The 18,793-nt window shown below is 47.1% G+C and overlaps 1 protein-coding gene across 2 annotated transcripts; it reads left to right on the top strand.

Annotated features, from left to right (window-relative positions):
• Nucleotides 1–503: 503 nt before the first annotated feature.
• Nucleotides 504–6,310, top strand: NSUN4 (NOP2/Sun RNA methyltransferase 4). Of its 2 annotated transcripts, XM_077824706.1 has the most exons (7): nucleotides 504–614; nucleotides 2,112–2,524; nucleotides 3,406–3,560; nucleotides 3,902–4,056; nucleotides 4,531–4,655; nucleotides 5,795–6,107; nucleotides 6,188–6,310. In XM_077824706.1, the coding sequence occupies exons 1-6, from the start codon at nucleotides 516–518 to the stop codon at nucleotides 6,069–6,071; spliced, it is 1,224 nt and encodes a 407-aa protein (XP_077680832.1). In that variant the 5' UTR covers nucleotides 504–515; the 3' UTR covers nucleotides 6,072–6,107; nucleotides 6,188–6,310. The 2 variants fall into 2 exon arrangements, with proteins under 2 accessions (XP_077680832.1, XP_077680831.1); XM_077824705.1 differs by having other exon boundaries at nucleotides 5,795–6,310.
• The last annotated feature ends 12,483 nt before the right edge of the window (nucleotides 6,311–18,793 follow it).

Genomic DNA, 18,793 nt, shown 5'->3' with positions numbered 1-18,793 from the left:
AAAAGGAGTCCTTGTGGCACCTTAGAGACTAACCAATTTATTTGAGTATGAGCTTTCGTGAGCTACAGCTCACTTCATCAGATGTGAGCTGTAGCTCACGAAAGCTCATGCTCAAATAAATTGGTTAGTCTCTAAGGTGCCACAAGGACTCCTTTTCTTTTTGCGAATGCTTAATTTAAGCTCTCAAACTGCAGAGGGCTTTGAGGAGGTGGGGAGTCCCCTAGCACAGAGCCAGGGAGGAACCCTTAAACTGGGGGGCCCTGGAGGAGATGGTGGCTCCCCTAGCACAAGGCTGAGGCTGGGGACCCCCAAGCTGTGGGGGGATCTGGAGGGGTTAGAGCGACCCCTAGCACAGAGCCGAGGGGACCCCCAAGCTGGGGGGGCTCTGGAGGGGAGGGGCCACAGGCTGCCCCGCCCCCCGGCTGGCGGGAATTGAGTGCCCGGTGGGGGGGCCAGGCCGGAACCTGCAGCGGCGGCCCCGGTTCCCGGCCGGACCCGGCCCAGCGGCGCGCACCATGGCGGCGCTCAGGGGCCCGGCGAGGCGGCTGCTGCCGCCGGGGGGGCTGGCGGGCCTGGGGCTGCCCCCGCGCCGGTACCGGTACAAGGAGAAATGGGTGAGCGGGGTTGGGGGGAACCGGGAACCCGCCTCTAGAGCCCCGCGCCCCCCCCCAAGAAATCCTCCCCCGCCCCATCGAAATAATCCCCCCTCACCCCACTGCCCCCCCCAAAGCTGCCCCCCCACTAATCTCCCGCCGGAATTCTCTCTCCCTACCCCCCCCCGGGACTCGGCCCGCCCAGTACCAGAGCCCAGCTGCTGACCCAGCCCCTCGGCTGCTTTGTGCCCCCCCTTCCCAATCCTTCCCTGTCTCTGACATGATTCCTTCCCCTAACCCCGCCAACCCCACTAATCCGCCCAAATTCTCCCTCTCCACCCACACCCCACTGGTCCCCCCGCAAAGCTGCCCCTGCCCTCTGCTAATCGCCCACCAAAATTCTTCCCCTGCACCCTGGGACTCGGCCCGCCCAGTACCAGAGCCTAGCTGCTGACCCATCCTCCTGCCTCCCTTACCCCACGAACCTCCCAAAATCCTCCCCTGCCCCTGAAATGTTTTCCTCACCCCTATCCCCAACTAACCCCCAGCCCCCTGCTAATGCCTTGCCGAAATTCTCCCCACACACCCTTCGACTCGGGCAACCCAGTACCAGAGTCCAGCTTCCTGACCCCCAGACCCCACTAACTTCCCAAAATCCGTCCCCTGCACTCCTCACTAACCCCCTGAAATGTTTCCCTTCCCCCCATCCCCACTAACCCACTCTGCATCTAAAAAGCATTCCGCTCCCCCTCCATCCCTCTCACTAATCCCCCCAAATCCTGTCCCACCCTCAAAATCATTCTCTTCCCTCCACAAGCCCCCTGTCATACCCCTAAAATCATTCCACTTTCCTCCACCTCCTCCACTAATCCCCCTGAAATCCTCCCCCTTGAAATCATTCCTTTACCCCTTAATCATTCCTTCACCTCTCTGCTAATTCCACCAGCCCAAAATTCTCTTCTCTCCCCTCATCCCTTCCCTCTCACCCCAGTTAACCCCCCCCCCCCAAAACCTGAATCCTCCCACCTCATGGCTGATTCCCCTCATTCTCCTTCCCATCCATAAATCCCCCCCCGAAGTCCCTTCCCTACCAGTAACACCCCACTGCTGCCAGTTCCAAGGCCTCCTTTCCACATATTGCTTCTGTGGCTCAACGGCTGGTTCCACACGGCTTTCATGGAGCTGTAAAAAGTGCTGAAGTGAGGCCATCTTCCCTTTCCACCCTGCAAACCCAGTCTTGCCATTCTCAGACTGAGTGCAAATTACTCAGCTTGTCTTTGCTTTAGTTTCCCCATCTGGGCAAAGGGCAGAACAGCTGCCTCCTAGTAGGGCTGTTTTGTGGATGGATTGTTTGGGACTCAAAGTTCCTCCTGGGACAGGCGCTTGCAGAAGTGCCAAGTGTAACTGTGGTAAAGCAGAGCCTCGCTCTTGATCATTCCCAGTCACGGAAGCAGCGAAATGTTACGGTATAAATGTGTTTGGTTCTTTCCCGTGCCTAATGTTTTAATCCCTCTGAAGGCTGGCACTGCTCCCAAGATCTCGGCCACCCGACTGGCTCTGCAGAACTTCGACATGAACTACAGTGTGCAGTTTGGCAGCGTGTGGCCCTCAATCCGCGTCAGTCTCCTCTCGGAACAGAAATACGGCGCCCTTGTCAACAACTTCTCTGACGCCAACAGGGTTAGCCAAGAGTTGGAACTTCTAAACGCTGTGGATTTTGTTTATGAATCTCAGAAAGCAGCTTGGCACATGCAGTGGGATTCATGTGTAGAAGGAGTGAGGGGTGAGGAAACAGCGCCCCAAGAAACCCACAGTGAACAGTTGTCTGTGGAACAAACACAGACGCCGTCATTGCTTTCTGCATCCATCAGCCGCAACATCAAGTGTTACACGTTCTCTAAAGGAGATGTCAGTCGGTTTCCTCCGGCAAGGTATGGCGCTCAGAAGCATTGTGGCCTGGAACTCGGGAGATCTGGGTTCTGTTCCTGGATCTGTCACTGGTTTGCTGGGTGGGCGTGGGGAAATAGCTTTAATCGCTTGGTGCCTCAGTTTCCCCATCTATAAAATAGAGATAATTGTACGGCGTTCCTTTGTAAAGCACTTTGAGATCTACTGACGAAAAATGCTGAATAAGAGCTAGGTATTATTATTATGAACTGTTTTGTAACACTGATTGGAAAGTTTGAGGCGGTTGTGCTATGTGTATACTTCTTACAATTCTTTCTCCCTACTCCCTCCTTGAAAGCGGATGTTCAGTCTCTGGATTTGAGGCTATCTTGTAGGAGTCGTCTTCAGAGTTAGGACTTTTTGAGTAACAGAAATAAAAGCGATTCGCCTCCTCTCCTCCCCTCCCAAATTCACCCCATATGGCGTTGTATTTAGCTGCACTGAATTTAATTTTTACATGTTGCTTCTGTGGCTCAGCTGCTGGTTCTACACAGCTTTACTGGTGCTTGTAAAAACGTTTTGCTGGAGTGAGGTGAGGAAGCGTATTAGGGTTTTGTAAAATACGTAAATATAGGGATATTTATTTAAAGCAGACAAAGTACTAAGCAATGTACTTTAAGGAATCGTTCTTTGGTGGTCTGGAGATGAACTAGATCATCATCGAATCAGTGTCTTCCATCTGGAACTTTGTATTTTTCTGGGATTGTGTGTTCTGTTCCTTCATCAAACATATTTGCTGGGTAACTATCTCTGGCAACGTGGCATTCATGTGTATTAACCTGAGTTTTTCAAGCTCTGTATCTTGACCTTTCTTCAGATTTTTCCTAACACATCTTGGTTTTTAATCATCTCTTGGGATTTCTAGACCAGATGCTTTAGGAACCCTTGGCTACTATCTGCTGGATGCAGCATCGCTCTTGCCTGTCTTGGCTCTCAATGTGCAGCCTGGTGACCTAGTCCTTGACCTTTGTGCAGCACCTGGTGGCAAGACGCTGGCTCTTCTGCAAACAGGGTGTTGCAGTAAGTAAAGTTGGTTAATCCCACCCTTCACCTGTCCACAAGTGGTGCGTCAGGATATAGATGGGGTTAGATGGTTAATGGGTGATCTTTACTCACTATGACAGGGTTAAAGTGCTAGATTCCTTATGGACCCCAATTTAACTTTCTGCTTCCTCTCCCCAAGTTATATTGGTATGGAGTATTATGCAGAAGCCCATCCGTTAATGTCAGGTGGGTGTTTCCTATCTGACCACTCTCCTGTGATTATAGGGGCTGGGCAATTGGGACTTCAGTTTGTCTCTGTGTGTTGGTTTTCTTCATGTTCTTTCTCAGTGTGTGTTCTCTTGTCTCTCTCATGGCAGGGCACCTGGCCGCCAACGATATCTCTGCTTCCCGCAGTAACAGGCTGCGCAGAGTTCTCTGTAGCTACGTTCCCAAAGACATCAGCGCTGATGTGCACATCACATCCTGGGATGGAAGGAATTGGGGGGAACTGGAGGGGGACAGTTACAATAGGGTAAGTGACTGAAAATATGGAAAAGGCAGATCTATCTAGCCGAGTTTCCTGCCATTGGTAGAGGAAAATGCTGGATGCTTCTGAGGAAGGCGATAATTTATTTATCCAGCTATGGAATGGTGGAGAAGGCGGAATTCTCTCCTTAACTGTTGAGCTGCAAGAGAGAACTTGTTGTTTAATTTCCCTTCTCTTAGCTGACAGCTACAAATGCGATAGTATGAAATTATCAGCCCTTTTAAAATCTAGCTCCCAATCTGCCTGTCCCCCAGACTCATGAGCAACCTACCAATGACAATCCAGTGTGTGTACCTGGACTTTGATACTAGGGTGATGGGCACTATCTACACAGCTGACTAGATCAGAATGTGTGCAGGGATAGTGGAGGAACTGGGCAAAGGAAAAGGACTCTGAACACATTTCTAAGCTTTAATCAGGTGGAGAACTGAGCTGAGATCCCAGTCCTCTGTTACGCAGGTGCTTGTGGATGTGCCGTGCACGACTGATAGACACTCCGTCATGGAAGAGAACAACAATATTTTCAGTCGAAAGAGACTGAAGGAGCGTCAGACGTTGCCGATGCTGCAGATGCAGCTGCTTCTGTGAGTGAGTTTGACTCTACCTAAGGCAGGGGATCTGTCTGTCCACTCGGGTTCTTATACTGGCTGCTGGGCTGAGCACAGAAAACCATATCTCGGGGCATGTCTGTCTGGGAGAGATTGGAGTCGAATGATACTTTGTTTGGAGAATTCATGTAGTTTTCTGTAACTGCAGTATCTGAGCACCTCACAGATGTTAATAAACTTGTATCCTCACAACACCCCTGTGAGACAGGAAACTTTAGCATCACTGTTTTACAGGTGGGAAACTGAGGCACAGAGTGGGCACCCAGGGGATTCTATAGCCAAAAAACAAATATTGAAGCCAATCTTTAGAATCCCAACCTAGTCCCTTAACCACAAGACCATTCTTCCTCTGCATCCTTTCTCAGCCTGTTCTGTGTCCCTGGAGCTTGTGGCTGAATGAACCCTAGTCAACTGCTTATGGTCTCCTTTCCAGCAGAATGACCCATCTTGCTTCTATTTGCCTCAGTGTGGGACAAATGCTTATCATTGCAGTGTTAAGTTCTCCTGCAACTGCAGTGATAGTGTGGAGCCATCTAGACTGCTGCGTCCAGAGGCCCTATCTATCTCTCACTAGCCAGGAGGTTGGCTTCCCCTTTCAGCAGACAATCTGTGCTGATGACACACACAGTCACAGCAGGGTGTGGAAGAAACACAGCCTTCACTTTTAGGTTGGATACAAGAAGTCAGAGACAGCTTTATTCAAGCAATTGCAAGGGAAGAAATACAATGGACAGAGAGTACCTCTGCCTCAGTAGTTCTTCAAAATACAAGCAATATCACACAAGTGTTTATACCCTTTTGTGGCATGCATTAATTGAAAACATCTGCTTTCATTTGGTTTCCTGTCTATTCCAGTATTTTCTCACTTTCACTTCTCAAAACATTATCTCAAGGCTAGGTCACACTGACTCTGTTCTGCTGTTTTCCCACTCACTTCTGACGTGAGCCCTGCTTCTGCAGGTCTCGCGATATTAGGTGAAGGCTTAGCTCAACAGTTGCTCTGTCTCTGACAACTTAACATGACTAGCCTTGAACCCTCTCTTTCTTTTCCTACCTCCACACTGGTCTTACCCCTTTGCATCCCATAATCAACTTTTTGTTCCCCTCCCATCTAGCGCTGGACTCCTCGCTGCCAGACCAGGAGGGGAAGTGGTTTACTCCACATGCTCCCTGTCTCAGCTACAGAACGAGTACGTTGTCGAGAGAGCTGTTGAGGTAGCAGAAACCCAATACAACATCAGTGTCCACGTTGAAGACTTAAGCTACTTCAGGAGACTCTTCCAGGACACATTTTCTTTCTTTGCAGACTGCAGGCTGGGGGAGCTTGTCCTTCCCCACCTCACGGCCAACTTTGGACCCATGTACTTCTGCAAATTACGTCGGGAACAGTAGGGGTGTCAGCTTTTTGATCCCCTATCTCTGGTGGAGGTGAGATTGGGCAGTTTGTCTTCACCCAGCTGCATCTCTGTTGTGACATTCTGAACTGAGGTGATCTCACTCTTTTCCAGGCTATAATGAAATACCGAGAGGTTCCAGAGAGAGAACTGCTTTGTGATTCTTTTAAAACACCTGGAGGGATGTCTGCTTTTGTGCCACAAACACCGAGAATAAATGATGCAGACATGATAAGAGTGTAATGTCTCTGCTCTGTTTCTGGGAACAGGACTTCATAGGATCTAGCTAAAATTTGTTTGCAACTTGATTGTTTTTCTTCTCCAACCTCCTCTGCTTATTTGTAAAATAACCACAGAGGGAATGAGTGCTCAGAGCAGAGGTTGAGCACTCTGGATTTTGCTTCTGGTTCTGCAGCCGCTTGGCCTTAAGCAAGTCACTGTGTGTGTCACATTTCCTCATCTGTAACATTGCTGTGATAACTTCCTACCTCACCTCTGCTGGCGTTTGGAAATGCGGCCTCAGGTCCACAAACGAACGGCTCTGTAGACATGCATGCTATTACATACGCCCCTGCAGTCAGATACGGATAGGACGATATAAGTGATGTATTAGCTCTTGTGTAGCACGTTCCCAGCACTAGATCACCAAGGCCGGTAAGTACCAGTATCCCCTTTTCTAGATCGGGAGAATGAGGTCCGATGGGTGTGAGAGCTGCCAAGGACACCCAGTGAGGTAATAGTAGAGCTGGGGGTAGAACTCAGTCCCGGGTCCTAGTGTGATGGTTTCAGTTGATTTGCAGTGGGCAGATGTCAGTATTACATCCCCTCCTACCGTCCCCTCTGTTAGCAGACCAGAATAGCCAAGGGTCACACCCACATGAAATAACTTCCTACTTGTACTTTCCCATGAAGGCAGTTGTTGTGCGGTGTTCAAAAGGCCTAACGGAACTAGGGGTTCAGCTGCTATTGAAAGTTATGGAAGTTAGGGGTGCAACTCCCTTAGGCTCCTTTGAAAATCCCTGCTGCAGGTAATGTCTGCAGTCATGAATGGGAGAGGATCAGCTCTGGCCAATCATGAATGAGAGGGCAGGGAGTCCTTGAGAGAACTTCTGCACCATAAGAACCTCCCATATAGAAATGAGACTTGAGCCCTAACTCAGTTGTTGATCAATTGCATAGTCAATTGCTTGACTACACTGGTTATTTGGTCTTTCTTGAGTATATATCATAAGGAATCAACGTCAGTCAGGTTTATTAAGGTGGTACAGGAAAACGATTCTATACATTACTAGTCTGCGAAGAGTAGGCCCATTCAGTGATGTTACATTCACCTTACGTAGAAGGTGTGCTCCCCGAAGTTGCATTCCTTAAGCCATCTTTTTATTCCCTACTGGTTTACCAGCAAAAGGTACTGTATATGTCACCTGAAACTGGATTCAACTGATCAGCTTCTTACCTTGTTTGTTTCTGGTACCATGGTGTACCCCTTTATCTTTTGTTCTAAATCCATGCGTTCCAGGTTATGATGCACCCTTATCTTTGTTTTGAACACATGCATTTCATGTACAAGGAGGTATGAAGACACCTAGGTTTGTATGGGTAACTCCTTTCCTGTTGCCATGAGGAAATAATCATATGCTCTGAGACTGACAGTTTTCCTATCTACTCAAGCCAAGGCTTACTTCAGCTAATGCAAGATGTTATGGGCGACGTAGCATAAGTGTACAAGATTATAACAAAAGTACAGGCCAATTTTGGGCTATATAACTGCTGTAGTAATGCTTAATAATCTGTATACAGTACTTAACTGCTTGGAATATGTATGACAGGTGGTATTATCAGCATAACATGGATGTAGGTTAGCCTGTGTATATTAGTCAGCATCAGCTACAATTAGCAATTACATTTTTACCAGGTGGCAAAGTGGCTGACTATAGAACATGGTATCTATGATTTGAGAGAACATGAAACACGTGTGGGAATGTGGAACTTTGAACCTTGGGCAAGTTTCTCTTGAGCTGCAGGCCTTTATGGGAAAGTTCTGCAGAGCTTAATAGGGATGAAAATATCAGGGTTTTAAAGAAATGTCATAGGGTTCTGTAGAAATGATTCTATCTCCCTCTGGAATGGAACAGAGAATCTTACCAAAGGGATATACAGCTGTACTGAATTCTCTAGGGCTTTGCCACATGGTGGGGGAGTTGTTATGGGGGATGAATGGAAACAGAGCATGGGCAGAGTTTTGGTTATGACCCAACACCATCTGACAATGCATTGTACTTGGGGTGGAGGCTAAACAGGGCCCATGCATCTTATGGAGTGTGGAGCCAGTTCCCCATGGGGATGGTGGCTTCATCTCAGTGGTGGGAGCTGCCTATGTACACCCTGGGGGTTTTGACTGAGGATGGGGCTGGGCCTACAACAGCTGTTGTGACTGAACATTTTCCTATTTTTTTAATGTTTCTTGTCTATTTCAATAAGTCCTCTAAATTGAAAGGGAACCAGCCAGTCATTTAGAAGCTACATTTAAATAGTTAAGTTCCAGAGGCTGGACCTGAAGAGTCAGTCTTTACAATGTATTGTGCAGAAGAATGATGGAAAAACTAAAAAGCTTCTCAGGCAGAAACAATTCCATGGGAACATGGCAACGTGGGTTGGAGTTCATTCCTATGCCCCACATATGCCTTTAAAACAATGGGACTCAAGTGGGGCAGAGGCCTTGTGTTGGCCTTCAACAAAATGGGTTTCACGCATAACTTCATGGAACAAGTCTCTTGCATTCATATTTGACCAATAGCAGGTTGGCATTAACGACTCTAGTTCAACCCCTCTAGCAAATACTAGCTATCTTTGGACATAGACAATTAATACAGTTACGAGGGCCAGGGAGCCACTAGATGGTGCTGTTAGGCAAGTTCTGTTTCACTGCTGGAAGAAATCTGTGCTGCTTTTAGTTTGGTGTAGATGTAGAGGATTCCTTGGGGAGAGCTGTAGTGAGCAGCAAGGGTGTTTGTCCTGTTTTAATCTCGCTAATTAGAGTCAATCCTTAAGGCAGAGCTGCTATCCCAGGAACCAGCCTAGGGCTTGCCAGAAAACTGCTCTAAACCAAGTGTGATTGGCCCCCAAAACATGGAAAAAACAGCCCAAAAAAACAGGGGGTGGGGTTTGCATCCAGGTGTCATGACACTGGGTGGGGATTTGCATCCAAACATCATGAGGCTGGGTGGGGTTTGCATCATGATGTCACAAGGCTGGGCGGGGTTTGCATCATGACCCCATGCTGCAAAAAATGCCGCAGGGCTCTGGTCAAGGGCAGGGGCGGGGGAAGTGTACTTCAGTGACAAGTGGGAAAACCACAGGCCACAACTGCCTGAAAACATCCACCCAATGCCACATGAACAAGCCAAAAGTCACTTCTAATCAGCTGACTTGGCTACATTTCACCTGCATGCAGTTGCTGACCACCCTTGTTCCAGGACTGGTGTGTATGCAAAGCATTTGCACTAAAAACATACCCAGCCTCCACGCCACTGATTTCCCCTCCAATGGCAAGCCAACCTGCAGAGCCAACGCTAAGAGGAGCAGAACTCTCCCGGACCCACGCTGAGAGACAGCAGGCGTTGTGGGGCAGGTGAGGTGTATTTTGTATTTTTATGTTTTTTTTATGAAATTCAGAGGGATTTTTGTGAATGGCAGGAATATATGTTGACTTCGTGTCCTGTTCATAAGTTGACATTTTATTATAAGGGAGAAAAATGATGCTTTTTATGGATGATCTACAGAGTTCTACAAAATTCATGTTTTTGAGAGTGGCTGTATGTTGTATTTTAGAAAAAAATAGTTTTAAAAAGACAAAACCCATTGCGAATTTATTGTATTTATTCGAAACAATCTTATTTGTTTAAGCTTCATTAGTATGTGCATTTGAAAACATTTTCCACCTCTTTTTGGCAGCTGGCTCGCTACTTTTTTGTGAAGTCTAGGTACAGCAAGAAGACCAGGAATGAGTGTGCGTGGAGGAGGGAGGAGATTGGGACTTGGACAGCAAGACTGGAACTTGGTCACCCTCAGAGCAGGAGAACTAGGAATGGCTGTGCAAGGAGACTGGGATGGGGTTGAGAAGCCTGGGAGAAGGAGCCAGGGGTAGGGAAATGCAGGCCAGGGATAGGCTGGAGGGGATGGGAGAGCAGTGGGTAAAGCTTGGGGAAAATGAGCAGAAGAGTCTGTGCCCACCAAAGCACCTCCCCTCCAGAGCCTGGAATGGAACCCAAGATGCCTGAGTCTCACCATTACTCTATCAGCAAATCTATGAAAACACACTGGGCAAGTGGGTATCTCATCCTCCTTCCTTCAGTGCTAGTCCACATAGCAGTAGTAGGTTGTTATCCTCTATCAGTTACTGCATTTACTCAAGTGGTAGAGGTCTGTGTGATGGCTCCAACCCTGCTGATGAGCCATGGAAGTGTCAATATGAAGCTATGTGATAGAATTTGTTTTTTTTAGTTTTGCTTTTTAAAAAAAATCTAATTACAGATAAAACAGCATTAAAAGACCGGAAATGAGTGGGCAAGTATTATCTTGATTTCACAGATGGGGAAACTGAGGCAGAGAAATGCAGGGACTTGCCCACAGCCAAATAGCAAGTCAGTAGCAGAGTCAGAATAAGAGCCAATGCCCTCCTGACCCCCAACTCTGGGCTCAGTCCTCCAGGTGACCCAGTGCCCATTCAAGTCAAGGGATAGGCTCTCACTGACCTTGATGCGCATTGCATTAGCACCTAAGGCCCTGAGCCAGCAAGATGCTTAAGCACATGCCTAACTTCAAGCATGTGAGTGCAAGTGGAGGCACTGATCCGGCACACACATGTGCGCATGAATAATTTTACACCTGCGAGCCCTCCCATTGAACTCAATAGGATTACTCATGTACTTCAAGTTACTCACCGGCACAAGTGCTCCCTAGAATGGTGCCTCAGAGGCACAAAGTAAACAAAGAGCGTGAATAAAGAAAAGGAAAGGACACTTTCACGTAGGGCTGGCTCGAAAACAAGAATTCTCTTTGGAAAAAAAACTTGGGTTTGACAGTTGTTTTTGCTCCACAAACAAAAAGAAGACACCAGAGAGCTCTACCCCAGAACAGCCACTAGCCTAATGGTTAGGGCATTCATCCACAATGTGGGAGACCCAAGTGCAAGACCTTGTGTTATAGAATCTCTCCTGTTGGAGGTGTTCCACTTGGTATAAATAACAAAATATTCATTGGACAGAGCCAGCACTATACTGACTTTATAGCCCAGTCCTTAGGGCACTCAACTGGGGTGTAGGAGATCTAGGTTCAAATGCTTGCTCTGATTCATTCAAACCAGTGACTTGAAGCTGAGTATTCCTATCTCAGATGACTTACCAAGCCGCTGGTTATCTTGGGAGGGGTGGGTTGGTCTTGGTCTCTCTCAGGAACTCCAGCCTGGCCCTGAAAAAACCTTCCGGACCAAATTTTCATATAAACTGACCCAATAAGTTTCTGCTTTGACAAATTAGGATTTTCCGATGAAAAATCATTTTGTCAAAAAAATTCCTGACCAGCTTTTCTTTCCAGACATTTCTGGCTTTCGTAACCTAGCACGGCATTAGTAACAAGGACAAGATCTATATGTTTTGTCTTGATTGGTTCACTTTGTAAACATTTTCACTCCTCTTTCTCCATGGCACAATTTACAATGAACCTTTACGGTAGCGCCTTGTGTTCTCTCGTTTCCTTAGCACACATTAATTAAATAGATGTTTGTGCGTTAAGCTCTTTAATGTCTCTAAAGACAATGCGTAAATTAACAGATCTGTGTGTATGTGTATTCTTCCCTTCTATGCCAACCCTCCAAGATTGTCCTGGCGTCTCCAGGAATCAAAGATTAATCTGGAATTAAACATTTGTCCTGTGATGAAACCTCCAGGAATACATCCAACCAAAACTGGTAACCCCACCTCTATTGGATGGAAAAAATCAGTTTACTATAATGACAGTTCTCCCTTTGCTCACTGGGCAGAGGCTTACATATTTCAAGCCACATGTCTTGAGTTCTTGTCCTAGCCCTTGTTTTGCTGCCATCTGTTGGCCGCAGAGTCTGGCCATGGGTTATTGCAAGAGATTCATCCAGGATGAACTTACCCCTGTGTAGAGGAGTAGCACAAAGCTTATGCATTACTGAGGTCTCACTAACACCCGCAAACTTAAATGGGATGTGACGGGCGAATTTCAGACCAGCGACTACAATCTCCATGTTATTCTTACACCCCTATTTTAAAAGGGCGAGAAAACCCGCAGACGTTTGCGACCTTTATATAATACCCGCAGGCCTCAGCCCAGCAAGACACTTAAGTACACCTGAGTTGCCCCACTGAAGTCGCTGAGACTAAGCAAGTGCTTATAGTTAAGCACCTGTAGAAGCGCTCTGCTGGACCCAGGCCACAGCCAATCAAAACGCATGTAGGATAAAGGTCTAGAGGATCAGTGTGGAAATCCTGCTGTAATTCTACCTTGAAAAACACATGTGTAACCTAAGCTTATAGTGTGCACGCCCGGAGCTGGGACACCAGCATAGCTGTGCAGGGGCTGCGGGCTACACCACCAACCTGGATACCGATATACAGGTGGAAACCCAGCATCCCATTTTGCCTCCCAATTCCTGTTTCATATCCCAGCCTGCCATAACAAGCAGCATCTGAAATGAAGCAAGCTTTACCCAGATCAGTGATATATATCCAACCCTGGTATGTTATAAGCTAATGAACTGTCTGCCCTTCCTTACTATTCCTTGCACAAATACCCCATTTCAGCACAGCTATTTGAATGTGATGCTGGCATTGAAGTCTGAAATAAAAGCCTCTTACTCTGCTCCACACAGGTCATTCAGATCTCTGGCAATTCAGAGAAACTAAGGAAATTCTATTTTAAATTAGCCTGGTAACAGAGCAATCATAGCAATTGCCAGACTCTGGATCAGACCTGAAGTCCATTTAGTCAGCGTCAATATGATTTTATCGGTGGATGGTTCACTGCTCTCCTTTGAATTTTCAGGAACTAGGGGCCAGATCCTTAGCTCGTTTGATTTCAGTGCAGCTACGCTGATTTATGCCAGCGGAGGATCTGCCTCAATGAGTATTTAAAATATAGTAAATTTGCAAAACAGATGTGTTTCTCCTCTCTTTGCTACTCACATATACCCCTTTTTCTCAGTCTCTCTAATTTCCAGCTGGATCTATCGGCCTAGATGCATTACCGGGATCTGTTTGTCTAGGGGCAGTACCAAGGGTGAGCGGCCAGCTGCTTTACAGGGAGATAACAAAGGCACACACTGATATACAAGAAGCAAACCACAAATAACCAGTCAGGGATATGAAAATGGAATGCAGATTGTTACAGAAAAAATTCCTACTCAAAATAACAAAGGACATTCTCACCTCTATGCCTTAACTGTTTTTAGCTGCGTTATTGAACCCAGAATTTGATCATCAACAGGCAGGACATGGAAACCCAGCACTGTCTCCATAAAGTTTATTATTATTATTATCATTGTCCTATTTCAGCTTGAGGAAGAAGCGGATGTAGCTTGATTTCAGTTAGCGAGCTTGACCCAGTAGGGCTCAGAGCAGAAGAGTCATTTTCAGACAATGCATGGAGGGAAATGATCACAAATATAAATTCATAATGTAATACCGGTTGGAGGAAATGGCATGCATTTCACTCGGAGGATCCAGAAGTGCTTATCAATTTACATCTCACCACAGCCATCAATGCAAATACTGAGGCAAACACTTGCCGTATAAGATGCATTTCGGAAACTATTGAGAGATCAAATTTTCAAATGTAAATCATGGTCTTTACATTTCCCCAAGCAACCTCGCTGATTTATTCCTGGCAGTCATCCCTAAAGCAATCAACACGAAAGTGCAACAGCTGGCCCGCTAATCAGCCAACACATTGTACATGTTCACGGTTGTTGAAAGACGGTGTTTATTTTAACAAAACACAAGCCTGCACTCAGGTGCTCCCCGTAAAGGAGGTACATTCTGTGCCCATGGAGCATTAAAATACTTGAGAAAGCTGACACATTGAAACCAAAGATATTTATTATTAGGTGTGTTACAACAGTGTGCAGAGGCCCAAGCCAAAATTCAGGGCCCCGTTGTGGTGTACACATGGTAAAAGGCAATCCCTGCCCTGAAGAGTTTATAATCAAAATAGGAGTGGGAGAAAGTCCGGATTGTTATCCCTGTTTTACAGATGGGAAATGAGGCACAGAGAGATTAAGTGACTTGCCCCAGCTCACACAGGGAGTCCATGGCACATCTGTTGAATCTTAGGCCAGTAACTTAACCACTAGGCCATTATTCCCCTTTCTCCATCTGCTGGACCTTTGACTTGCTGCAGATCTCTGAGCATTTGCCATGACAACGTGAGGGAATGAGAAAGATGCACATCTAGGTGACTCACCATGGGGTTTAAGATCAGAGCCAAAATCCTGCACACCGAAACTGGCAGGCTGGAACAATGGATCTGGGATTTCAACATGGCATCCATAACATCTCCTGCCCTGGGAGGTAACAGAGAAAGGAGGCAGTTCAGGCAATCCAGCTGTTTGATACCTACACTAAGCTGTGCTGATTCCTAACCGGAACTTGATTGGACATGGAAAATGGAAAAATAATTGCACTCAGTGAAATCACCATGTCCCACGGCAGGCTGGATTCTTCAGACCAGCTGGCTCTGCACAGCTAGGGTGCTCCACACCATGAGTCCGAAGGGATTGGGAATGTATAACCTAAACATAATTCCCTTTATATTATCCCCTGCCAGATCAAACCAGGGATTGGGAATGTATAACCTAAACATAATTCCCTTTATATTATCCCCTGCCAGATCAAACCAGCGATGGGTGGATAAAGCTAGCTGACTCAATCCATCCTCCCTGGCCATTCCCTGCTGATCTTAGCTCTTCCATCTAAAGAATCTGCTTCCTGGCTGGAAGCATGGGCATTGGTTCTTCCCTTCCTCTGAGTTAAATAAGGCAGGACTGTGGGGCCTATTTCACTTGGGTTTTGTAGTGTCATTTTGGATCCAAAATGCACGTGCTCAGGGTTCTTTCCAGAACACATCCAATGGTGCTGTGTTGACTTACAACTTCTCCAATAAAGGGAAGTCTCCGTCAGTACACGCGTTTGCGAAGGGCTTGCTCACCACGTAATCAATCAAAAGGGGAGTGATTGCTCAAGAGGCAGCAAAGATGGGAGTGAAATCCTGCCCTACTGAAGTCAATTGCAAAAACTCCTGTTGCCTTCAGTAGGTCTGGGTTTTCATCTGGGGTGTGGGTATTACAAACTAATCTTACCTTCTCTTTTTTTAATCACAGTAAAGGGGCGTCAACCTTACTCCAGGCTTGGGATGGTTTGAGTCCTTGTCGGAGCAAGGCCGCTGACTAGAGGCAGGAGACAATCTCTTTGCCCTATGGCAGCACTTTTCTTTGGCCCCTCAGTGGCAGAGAAAGCAGCAGTTGCCATCACCGGCGGTGGGAACCTTGAGGGCCTGCTCCCCTTTCAAATCACTCCCCAGCCACACACTCACATGCTCCTAGCCTTACCCAAGGGTTGCCAGCACCGTTGCAAACACACCAGCTCCACCCGAGTCATAGCAAGGATTCCAACCACGTCCATTCACGCAGCGTAGCTGCACCACGGCAGGGATTCCTCCCAGCTCAGTCCAACGTTGCTCCACGGAAGAGTCCCTCAGCACTCTCTGCCCCCCTCCCCATGGTATCCCCTGAGCTAATGGCACGGGATTATCTGTGCAGGAACTCTACTGGGACTTCCTAGCCCCAGATCTCATGGACCTGTTCTAGCAGCCCTGCTACCAAGGGGCGCTGGGCTGAGGATTTGGCCAGTGAGAGATCCCCTTGGGCAAGGCATAAAGCTGGGATCATTTCCACACACCGCCACTGGCTTTACTGTGCACGTATTGTGGTCTGGGGGAGGGAAAGATTTGGGTCAGGGAACTTGGGGTCACTGCTTCACAGGGCATAGCTGTTGTGGAGGGGCCAAGTCATCCCTCCTTGCTCCCAGGATGGAGAGAAAGGATGGGGAAGTGATTAGCACACTACCCTAGGATGTGGGAGGCCCAAATTCAATGCCCCGCCTTGGCACAGACTTCCTATGTGACTGTAGGGAAGTCACTTAGCTGCTCTTTGCCTCAGTTTCCCCTCTGTACAATGGGGATACTAGCACTGCCTGGTCTCACACACGGGTGTCGTGAGGATGACTACATTAATGATTGGGAGGTGTTCAGATATTATGGTGATGGTGCCTGTAAAGGGTTCCACTCACCACAGTTGCACTTCCTCCTGGCTAGATCTTGCCCTGCTGTGGTGTCTCTCTCTTCATGACTCAAAGCGCCCCCTGATTGTAACTCTGGGCCCCCCTTCCAGCTTCTGAGGTATCAATGTGCCACTGGACAAGCTGTCTGGATGCCACCTTGGACAGTCTCCATCCCACTTCTGGATCCTGAACCACTGCCCAGTGGGTGGGAGGTGTTTTTACGAGGCCTCCTCCAATGCCTACGGAAATCAGTAGAACGATTCCCATTGAGTTCAACAGCCAATGTGGACAGCAGAACAGCTGGGCCCACTTTGCTCCCCATGACAGGTGAATTCTAGCAGAAGCTGGAATAAGATGTACCAACTAGAGCTGCTCCAAAGATCGCCAATATCTTTGATGTCAATTTAAAGAAATTGTGATTTTTTTTTCCAAAATTTCCTGCAAAAGTTTTTCCAATTTTTTTCAACACAAACTTGAAACTGCAAAAAGGTTGGTTCTCTATGATCATTTTTAGTTTTTTAAAAAAAACAGAGTCTTCCAGAAAAAAAATCCGTTTTTGAAAGCCAAAAGTTTCACTGACAGCTGAAAATTTTGAACCAAAAAGTCCCCGTCCCCCCCAATTTTCGGTGGTTGAATCAAACAGAACATTTTTGACAAAAAAATTCTCTCTCTCTCTCTTTTTTTTTTTTTTAAAAGTGTTGCTGTAGATCACAGCCAAGTCTGTTTATTGCACTGAACTAGTTACTGGGCACGAAGAGCTTTGCCGCTAATGGCTAATCTGTGGATCAGTCTGGTCAACCAGGACTGGGAGTCCCTAGCACAGGGACGAGTGGCTCTTGGTTTTATTCTGCTTTCCATGTCCAGATCGCAGAGTGGTCGATCGCTTGTCTGTTCGACTCCACCAGCTGGGCAGTTGTGAGCCAACTCGTCTTCCCTGGGATTCCACTGAAATTGTCCCCCAGAGCCCCAAGATCTCAGCAGCAATGAGTCTGAAGAGATACAGTGCAGATTTATCCAAGTGGCCTCTGAGCAGTGAACTTCAGTATCTCAAAGTCCACCCATCAAACCCTTCTGCAGGCTGTAGCTTCCTGTGGCGGAGCGGGAGGGATAGCTCAGTGGTTTGAGCATTGGCCCTGGATTTGTGCTGGAAATGGCCCAACTTGATTATCATACACATTGTAAGGAGAGTGATCACTTTAGATAAGCTATTACCAGCAGGACAGTGGGGTGGGAGGAGGTATTGTTTCATGGTCTCTGTGTGTATAATGTCTTCTGCAGTTTCCACAGTATGCATCCGATGAAGTGAGCTGTAGCTCACGAAAGCTTATGCTCAAATAAATTGGTTAGTCTCTAAGGTGCCACAAGTACTCCTTTTCTTTTTGCGAATACAGACTAACACGGCTGCTACTCTAAACCCAAGGTTGTGAGTTCAATCCTTGAGGGGGCCATTTAGGGATCTGGGGCAAAAATTGGGGATTGGTCCTGCTTTGAGCAGGGGGTTGGACTAGATGACCTCCTGATATCAGGGTTGATGACCAACCCTGATATTCTATGATTCTGTGTTTGCCACTAGCAAACGGAAGGATGTGAGACCCTATGCTGAGCCTGCCCTCCCAAATGAAGAATGTTGCATTTTGTTTGAGATCAAGAACATTTACCAGGTGGTTCTTTATTCTCTGCTCTTGCCCTTGGGCCGGAGCCAGATTTATTATTCAACACCAGCTACGTTCTTGACTGTGTACATGGAACAAACAAACAGTCCCTGCCCCAAATTGCTTATAGTCTAAAGGCAGACACTGGTGAGACAGGATGCTCTGGGAGACCCCCTGCCAACATTGACTGATTTTTAAAAAATGTATTTTGTTGTTTTCACACCCTTCTCCTGCTCTACCCCTTGCTCTATATGGGTGAAGTGTCTTCAGACCTTGGAGAAGAAATGAACATAACATAAGAACGGCCTTACTGGGTCAGACCAAGGGTCCATCTAGCCCAGTATCCTGTCTTCTGACAGTGGCCAATGCCAGGTACCCCAGAGGGAATGAACAGAACAGGTAATCATCAAGTGATCCACCCCATCACCCATTCCCAGTTTCTGGTAAACAGAGGCTAGGGTCACCATCCCTGCCCATCCTGGCTAATAGCCATTGATGGACTTATCCTCCATGAATTTATCTAGTTCTTTTTTGAACCCTGTTATAGTCTTGGCTTTCACAACATCCTCTGGCAAGGAGTTCCACAGGTTGACTGTGTGTTGTGTGAAGAAATACTTCCTTTTATTTGTTTTAAACCTGCTGCCTATTAATTTCATTTGGTGACTGCTAGTTCTTGTGTTATGAGAAGGAGTAAACAACCCTTCCTT

Source organism: Eretmochelys imbricata, chromosome 8 (genome assembly GCF_965152235.1).
Source record: "Eretmochelys imbricata isolate rEreImb1 chromosome 8, rEreImb1.hap1, whole genome shotgun sequence".
Classification (NCBI taxonomy): Eukaryota; Metazoa; Chordata; order Testudines; family Cheloniidae; genus Eretmochelys; species Eretmochelys imbricata.
The sequence above is the reverse complement of the archived record's forward strand: the minus strand, read 5'-3'. Positions and strand labels throughout refer to the sequence as shown.

What these genes read in the sequence shown, in the direction of transcription:
- NSUN4 (XM_077824706.1), top strand. Translation starts at nt 516, where the DNA reads ATGGCGGCGCTCAGGGGCCCGGCGAGGCGGCTGCTGCCGCCGGGGGGG. An exon ending in AGTCGGTTTCCTCCGGCAAG is followed by an intron (nt 2,525 to 3,405) that starts GTATGGCGCTCA and finishes TGGGATTTCTAG; the next exon opens with ACCAGATGCTTTAGGAACCC. An exon ending in AGGGGGACAGTTACAATAGG is followed by an intron (nt 4,057 to 4,530) that starts GTAAGTGACTGA and finishes TCTGTTACGCAG; the next exon opens with GTGCTTGTGGATGTGCCGTG.